Source organism: Xiphophorus maculatus, chromosome 5 (assembly GCF_002775205.1).
Source record: "Xiphophorus maculatus strain JP 163 A chromosome 5, X_maculatus-5.0-male, whole genome shotgun sequence".
Taxonomy (NCBI): Eukaryota; Metazoa; Chordata; class Actinopteri; order Cyprinodontiformes; family Poeciliidae; genus Xiphophorus; species Xiphophorus maculatus.
In genome coordinates, this window is record NC_036447.1 from 7341427 (window position 1) to 7350349 (window position 8923).

General features: G+C 38.3%; 1 protein-coding gene across 1 annotated transcript; it reads left to right on the plus strand.

Annotated features, from left to right (window-relative positions):
* The first annotated feature begins 459 nt into the window (after positions 1-459).
* On the plus strand, positions 460-8351 carry fam161a (family with sequence similarity 161 member A). The gene is made up of 7 exons (XM_005797531.2): positions 460-738; positions 1524-1795; positions 3665-4867; positions 5098-5265; positions 6397-6496; positions 7727-7866; positions 7966-8351. The coding sequence occupies exons 1-7, from the start codon at positions 583-585 to the stop codon at positions 8237-8239; spliced, it is 2313 nt and encodes a 770-aa protein (XP_005797588.1). The 5' UTR covers positions 460-582; the 3' UTR covers positions 8240-8351.
* The last annotated feature ends 572 nt before the right edge of the window (positions 8352-8923 follow it).

The following is an 8923-nucleotide window of genomic DNA, read 5'->3' on the forward strand; positions in this document are numbered from 1 at the left end:
CTTTTACTTGAGTAAAATTTCTGGATTTTCTACTCACTGATTGAAAAACAAACAAAAATTCACCAGACAAAGAGGTACACCTGCAGTTTCATAAGTTTTATACAGAAAGAAATTGATTTGGAAGAATTTTAATTTTGCTTTATTTTGTTATTTTTTTTACTTGAATTTGAATTATCATTTTGGTCCTTAAAATACCAACATTTCAACTTAACTTTAAATTTTGGTCTGCTGAGTATGTAATTTTTAAATATTAAATGATTGATAATTTTAATCAGTTACTTAATACGTTTTACTTTTACTAGAGTAAAAATAGATTGAAGTGAAGCTATTGGGTACTCTACCCACCTCTGTAAACGAATTTGGTTTAAGAAGGTGAAAAAGATTATTTATTTGCGTTGCCGTTTTATTACTTCCTGATATGTCGTCACTTCCTTCGCAACCAAGCTTCTCCGTTGCTAGGCTCACTTTGCGCTGCCTCAAAGCCGAATCTGCTTGATTCCTCTAGACTCCATCGTCGATAACTTAATTTAACATAAACAAATTTAACTTTCAAAGTAACTTTAACACATTTGACCAACCGTTATGGCGAATCCTCACCGTACGAACGTTCTGGTGACTTCGTGTCTGAAAACGCCGGTTGACCCGCACACCAAGGCTCCTTTAGCTTCATACGAGCGGGAGAGAGTTCTTCCCTACTCGGCCACGAGCTACCTGGACAACCGGGACTACGAGAAGGAAGTATGTGCGGTGGGAAAACGTTAATGTAATTGTTATTTATTGTAAATCGTCATTAAAAAGTTTCTATTACTGATCTAAAATAGTAAAAGTCCTTGAAGTTTTAATCTGTAAATTGACTGCAGGTTTTAAAATCACCTTAAATTGACTAATGTGTCAACTACATGCTTGTATTATAAGGGTAAAATTATTTTTCAATATATAATATCAGAAGGGACTCACTAATGTACTACCTGAATGTTTTTTTATATTTAAAGATGTGATTTTAAATGCCAGACTAATAACAACTTAGACTGAACCTGGTCTGACCTCATGTGGGTCATGGAAAACACTTGATCTCCATAATTTGTTTTCCTGACTATTTTCGGATTTCCGTCATGGATAGATTACTAGAGGTCACATTCAGTTGATAATCCCAACCTCTTGTTTGTCCTCTGGTTAAATCTGCCTTTTTCCATGCAGGTTGCTGATGTCTGATTATAGGTTGTAGTAATGAAACCAAACACCTGATTAAGGCTGGACATCAGCTGAACTTATTTAGACTAAACTGCCTTTTTCCGTTTCACCATCTGGTCCTTGTCACTGTCGCAGTGGGATAATAGGCTTAGCCCTGCAGGAGCCTTAGCGTCACTCAGTGGATGCATTGTTCAAACGTTGCAAATGTAGTCCCACAATTTAAAAAATGAGGCTCCTTTAATTTGGAATAAGAGGCAAGCATTTTCATGCTGCAAGTAATGACCTTTGATGTGAGTTTGCATTGTTTTTTTTGTGATATTTTATGATTTCAGTTGGAGTATGAGGACTTGGGATCGGATTTCTTTTATGAGGACTATCTGGGAAAGGAGGACCCTCGCATGGGGGGTGGCCATCATAGAGCAGCAGCAGACTACCTCGACCTGAGTAAAATCTTCTTTTCTAATGAGGAATACTACAGCAAGCTGGAGGAGCTCAAAAAGGCCCATCTGCGCACCATGGAGGAGCTGGAAAGCATGTATCAACAAAAGCTGCAGCTCAGGTCAATGGATCCCTTAGACATGGCAACGCTGGAGCCAGGGCACAGGTGCGTGGCTTCAAACTGTTTCATGACAGTTACATTGTCTATTCTCTCACACTTTTAAACAACTTAAAATAGACAAAATAGCAACAATTGTAATGAGAAATTATTTGTTTATTTGCTGTTTTTGGTAGACTACTGCTTGTATAACAGAACAGTTTAAACAAGACACAATGAGTGCTTTTTCACTTTAAGTCTAACAGTTCAAATGACACAAAGTGCAAACTGACCTTGGAAAAGTATTTGTTCCTCTTGAATTTTTCAACAATGTGTTATATTACAACCACAAACTTTAGCATATTTTACGCAGATTTGATCTGATGGATCAATTCCAAGAAGTCCATAATTTTGATGTGAAAATAAAAGTACAAATACCTATTCTGATGATTAATTGAGTGATCAAGTGAAAAACAAATTTGGTACATTCTGCAAAATTTTTCATTTCACCACTGAAGCTTAGTTGATACAATATTGAAAATACACAAAATGCAAATAAATAATTCAGTTTATTTTTTGTAAAAACAATACTTTTAACATCAACATGTGAAAAGCTCAGCCCTTCCTGTTTCACTTAGCATCAATAAAATATATGTCTGATATGTTTAATATTTTTAGTTGAGCTGATTAATAACTGATAGCAAAGGGAGCTTAATAGGAGATTTTCTTAATTTTTTTCACAATTTCAACTGGGTGAAGCTAAAACTACATATTCTGCTTGAACATATTTACAATTTTTTTTATCGTAAACACAAAATGTATGTTCACAGTTTTGACTTAATTACTGCTCTGAATGTGTTGTACTTTCAGCAATTGGCCTTTTTTAGTCTGTATACAATATGCAGTTGACCATTAATCAATTAATAAATTAGTTCATGAAAATTACAATTATCAATTCATCATCATTAATCGGATTAATCGTTTTAGCCCTAATCAGATTTAAATTTATAAAATGCTTTTGAAAACATGCGTGTTTTTTTCATTTTCATTATATACTATTGTTATTATTTTACCATGTAGAATCTTAATGAATTGTATTAACAATATAACAGTGTCACAGCCTTACATTTATGCTCACTAGCCTTTCTTATTTCCAGTTACGTTATTGGTTATGGCCTTTGGAATTAAAAAGCTACTGGTTATCTGCAGTGGTTTAAAAAGAGTTAGTACATCCCTACAACGCATGTAAAAAAAGCCAAAAGGTTATGAATTGTTTATAAGGCAGCTGTACAATTTGTTTGTGAATATTATACTGTACGTAATTTTCACCTGTTGTGTAAGTTATAAACACAACATTGCTACAGTTGGATATTAACTAGTTACTCAATTACATTTACTCAAGTAACTTTTTTTAAACAAATGTACTTTTAGGAGTATTTTTACTTGTACTTTAGTAATTATCACTACTCTTACTTGAGTAAAATTTCTGGATACTCCTACCCACTGTGAGTGGCTTCACCGAATGAAAACAAACATGTTTAAAATTCATCACACCTGCAGTTTTTGTTAGTTTCATAAGTTTTTTTCTGATAGAAACTGATTAGGAAAAAACCCCACTTTTGCCTGATTTTATATTTTGTTACTTATATGTATTATTGTAATTTTGATCCTTCAAATACCAAAATTTCCACTTAACTTTATGTTTTGGTCCATCTCATTATGTAATTTTTAAATATTAAATGACTGATAATTTGATCAGTAACTCAGTACTTGAGTCGACTTTTTACCAAATACTTTTTTACTCAAGTAAAAATATGTTGAAGTACAGTAGTGCTTGTAGTAGTACAATTTTGGGGGACTCTGCTCACCTCTACCAAATAGAATATCAGAATAATATTCAATTGCCGTATTAAAATGTCCCTTTTCTTTTTCCATCAGGCTGCTCTGGTCAAATTTAAACCCTGTAGCTTCACATCATCCTTTGAGAAAGTCGCACTCCGCTGTTGAGCTCCGGTGGATCTCTGGGCAGTCAGACTCATCCGACGAAAATGAAGCTTGGAGTAACACGGTGGAAAAAGGCCTTCTGTTCTCTCCTAAAGAGTACATCAAGAACATGTGGAAGGACTTCAAGGTTCCCTTCAACAAACACCGCATCTCCTCCTCCTCACTGCACAGCATGCCTGGAGACCAGAGGAGACTGCGGAAGAGAAGGGACAAAAGACAGCAGGAAGAGGGCAAACCCAACGTGACCGTCCCAAAACCCTTCCACATGACGCTGCGTGAAGCTGAGAGGCTGAAGCGTGGCGTAAAGTCCCGCTCCGAGGTGGAAATGGAGAACGTGGATCTGAAGAGGCAGCTGGAGGAGCTGACAGAATGCCAGAAGCAGTTCCGTGCCAGTCCCGTACCGGCACACGTCCACCTTCCGGTTTACGAAGAGATGCAGGAGCGCAACAAGGAGCAACGGAGAAGCATGCGAGATCGAGAGACGCGGCACCTTCGTGCCATTCAAAAGCCTTTCAGCTTCCTGGAGAGGGAGAGGCTAAAGAAGGAGCAGAAGCAGCTGCAGCAGCAGCAGCAGCAGCAACAAGCCGACCGCGAGAAGATGAAGCCTTTCAAAGCCAAGCCTGTGCCAAAATCTGTGTATGCAGCCGCGTCAGGGGATCTGGTGAAGGAGGATGAATTGTATCGCTCCATCAAGATGCATATGAGGGCCCAGGAGTTGCTGCGGAGTTCCTCTGTGCCTCCCAGCATGCTCACACGGCGCCTGAATGATCGGAAGAAGCCCAAAGATGAACTGGGCGATGGCTTTACCCACAAGCCTCAGATAAACAGAGAGGTGCCTGACTTCGACGCCAGCTACAGACGCTTCCAGAAGCAGCTGGAGAAGCGGAAGGACGTAAAGACAACGACGGCGTGCGAACCCTTCGAGCTGAAGACGTCCCAGATCTCCTCGCACCGGGAGCGCATCCTGGCCGACATCGAGAAGGACCAGAGCAGCCCACGGTTGCTGCGCTGGCCTCACATCAGCCCCGGGCCAGCGCGGACCCCCAACTCAAGCCTCTGTTCGTCCCTGTCGGGAAGTCTGGAGCTGCTTCCTGCCAAAGTTACAGATGCTACTAAAAAGCGTCACGAAGCTGTGAGGTACCAAATTAGGACCCCAAAGGATTCCACTATAATAGTAGAAATAGTGACAGGCTCTGAACTCCGATGACCCATTTAGCGGTCCTGAACAGACCCCACACCCCTGCCCCAACACCTGCTGTCTCGTCCTAAAACAGCTTCCAGCCCAGAATAGCTTCCCCTGCCCTTCCTTTTGCCAAAGTCATCTCCTCCGAACCTTCCTCCATCTGTGACTGCAATTATTTTTGTAGAAAAGCTCTGGAGCAGCGGAAAAAGGCAGAGGAAGAAGAGGAGCGTTGGAGGGAAAAGCAGAGGGAGAGAGAAAAGAAGCTGCAGAGGATGGTTTTAAAACGAGCCCAAGCGAATGACCCTCATCTTGCTCTTTCACAGACCAACAAGAGCAAACTGAAAGAGTTCAGGTGTGCAGAGTGGTTATATCTGTTTGATTAAATATTACTTATCAATCAGGCAATCAACCAAGTTGATCTGTATAGCACATTACAGCAACCAGACAGTTCAAAGTGCTTTACATTGTGAAAACATTAACACATCATACAGTCACCAATTGTGAAAACCAGTAACAGACATTACATTTTGTCAAGTGCCATTGTTAAAAAGATTAATACACATCAGATTGTTGATTAATGTTTCATTGATTATATTTCAAAATCAACTCCAAACAGCTGGGTTTTTAGTCTAGATTTAAAGCAACTCAGTGTTTTGGTTGTTTTGCGGTTTTCTGGAAGTTTGTTCCAGATTTGTGGTGCATAGAAGCTGAATGCTGGTTCTCCATGTTTGGCTTTGGGAATGCAGAGCAGAACCAGAACCAGGAGACCTGAGGGTCTGGAAGGTTGATACAACAACAGCAGATCTTTAATGTATTGCGGTGCTAAACCATTCAATGATTTATAAATTAACAACAGTATTTTAAAATCTATTCTTTGAGCTACAGGGAGCCAGTGTAGGAACTTTAAAACTGGTGTTATGTGCTCTTTCTTTCTGATTTTAGTGAGAACGTGCGCAGCAGCATTCTGGATCAGCTGCAGCTGGAGAATTTATTTTTTTTAGTCAGTCCTGTGAGAACACTGTTGCAGTAATCAATGCAAATAGAGATAAAATCATGGATGAGTTTCTCTAGATCTTGCTGAGACATTAGTTCTTTAATCCTTGAAATGATTTTTCAGGTGATCAAAGGCTGACTTTGTAACTGTCTTAATGTGGCTCTGAAGGTTCAGGTCAGGGTCTATCACTACACCCAGATTTGGGTTGATTACTAGTTTGTAGCTGTACTCTTGTGCTTACATAATAATGTAAATTTGCCTTCTGAAAGGCTAATAAGCTTTATTTTGCACAGAACCAAAGGGAAATAAAAGCCACACACAACCAAAACCATAAATGAAATGGCTTATGATGTTTCTGTAAACAAAATTGCTTTTCAACAAATATTAATCATCAGAATAAAAATTATTCAGCTCACTTTAATTAGTCATGCGACTAATTGATCCACTGCTTATTGCGACAGGCTTATGCTGAATTTTTATTCCCGACAGGAAACAAGACGTTCAGCGTAAGAGAGAATATCGGCAGGAGATCAGAGAGATGCGAGAAAGAGTGCAAGGAAGGCCGCTGCTGCTGGAGCAGGTCACACAGGTGAATGTCAACACAAAACAAAAACACGCCCATCATTTGTATCAGTATGCATTTACAAAATACAGGCTAGTTTCAATTTCAACAATGCCAATATTTGCAAAGGTTATTATAATAAATAATTAGGGCTGGGAGATATGGATTAAAAATAAAATCAGATTTTTTTCCTACCAAATCTGATTTCCAATTTTAATACTTTTGTTTCTCGCTTTCTTTTCTAAAAAAAGAAATGATAAATGGCAGAAAATGTTTTGACAAAGTGGCGTTTGTTTCAATCATCCGTTCAGTGAGTTGTGCAACAGAATATTACACCTAGACTACAAGAATTTCTCTTTAATTACCAGAATATTGGCATAATGTGGGCAGAGCAAAGATACAATTTTACCAGAAGAGCGTATTAAAATTACTAGAAAAAGGGCATGCCGTGGTGACGTAGTGGTTAGCGCGACCCGTATTTGGAGGCCTTGAGTCCTCGACGCGGCCGTCGCGGGTTCGACTCCTGGACCCGACGACATTTGCCGCATGTCTTCCCCCTCTCCTTCCCCGTTTCCTGTCAGCCCACTGTCACATAAGGGACACTAGAGCCCACAAAAGACCCCCTGGAGGGGTTAAAAAAAACAAAAGAAATTACTAGAAAAAAGTTGTTTTAATGAGAAAATAATTTAGTTATTTTTTATTGAGTTTTCATAAAATTTCTACTCAAAATATTACAACTTTATTCTGGTAATATTAAGACGCTATTGTTGTGTTATTTCGACTTTATTGTTATGTAACTTTATTATCATATTATTACAACTATATTCGTGTAACATTGTGACTATTTTTGTTCAGAATCTTTCTTTCTTTGTTTCATTGTTTTTCTCTTCCTTTCTCTCTGAACAATTAAAATTTCAACAAAGCAAAAACTGGAATTGGAAAACATAAATAAATAAATTCCCACAGAAAATAACTAAATGTTCTGCTCAAAATGGAGCAGGAATAAGTAGTTGCTCATCTAGTCTCGCTCCTGAATTTTTCTACAATACCTTAATCAAAATTGTAACATAAATACTTAAACATGTAATTGGTGAACATATTTTTAGTGCTTGATGTTCTTGTGTGCTGTTTACATAGTGACTCCACAGATACTGTTGTATAAAAACAACACAAGCATTAAAAAATGACTTTCTCCACAAAAAAACTTTAGTTAACAAGTCATTAATTTCTCCTTTTTTAACCTGTTCATGCTAACAGAAGAATGCTAAGCAGACAGCAGAGAAGCATTACATCGAAACCCTGCATGGATGCGATGTGAACGAGGACTTTATAAGCAGCAAGGCGGGCAAATCAGCACCTGAGCGCAAAATCTCAACAACCAGTGACAATAACCAGAGGTAAGCATTTAATCATTCCCGATTAAAGACTAAGAAGGGTAAAAATAAAAAATATTGTTAGCAATTTCTGTCTGCTGATTGTTTCTTGTGTTTTACTAGTGATCAGGGGGAAGCCGACTTTAAAACCGTTCACTACAGAAAGGTCTACCTGGATGATGAAGACATTAATTGTGCTTCTGATAATGACGAAGAACGAGAGGAGCAGAAGAGTGATCAGGCCTCGCTGAACCACCGCGAGAGTGAAGACGCCAGCGGTCACCATGGTGACGATCCACAGTACTCTGACGAAAGTTACAATTACTCAGACGATCATGAGGATTTCTCAGATGACAGCGAGCATGATGTTGATGATAAACAAGAATTAGTAGACTGATGACTTTAAGACGCAACAAACATGAGGTGTAGACAAATGCTGTTATTTATGAGCTCTGTAATAGATACAGAGTTGTAATTGTAATTTTAGGTTGTACAAATAAACATGAATTCTCCTGCCATTGTGATTATTTCTGAAATCTCTCTTTTGTTTCACATTTCATTCATCTCAAAAGTTGGTTGCCTAATTGTCATTTATATGCTGGATACATTTCACAGCCGTACATCATATGTTTTGCACACACCTTGAGAATTATACCTTGCAAAAACAATCCACCCATCCATCTGTAGATTCTTATGCTTGCAGGTTTTTTGGGTCATAGTTATTGAGCAAGAGGTGACCGTGTCACCAGTTTGAGACAGAGACACATAGGACAAGCAAATATTAACACACACACTTCTAATGAACTGTTATGCAAAGTGAAAATATGTCACTTTATTAGTTCCTGAGGTTGGTAAACTTTGCTATGGAACAGCAGATTACAGAATTATGAACATTTTGCCAGTCAGATTAGTCAATCATACTTTTTGTCACATATTTCTTATTTTCTCTGTTGCTTATTTGCATGGGGACAAATGTTGGGTATAAACAAAAACGGTGTAACATTTATAACCATAGCTAATTTGCAGTGAATGTCCCCAGTTGTAGATTTAACAACATAAAACAATTTTGAAAAATAAAGCA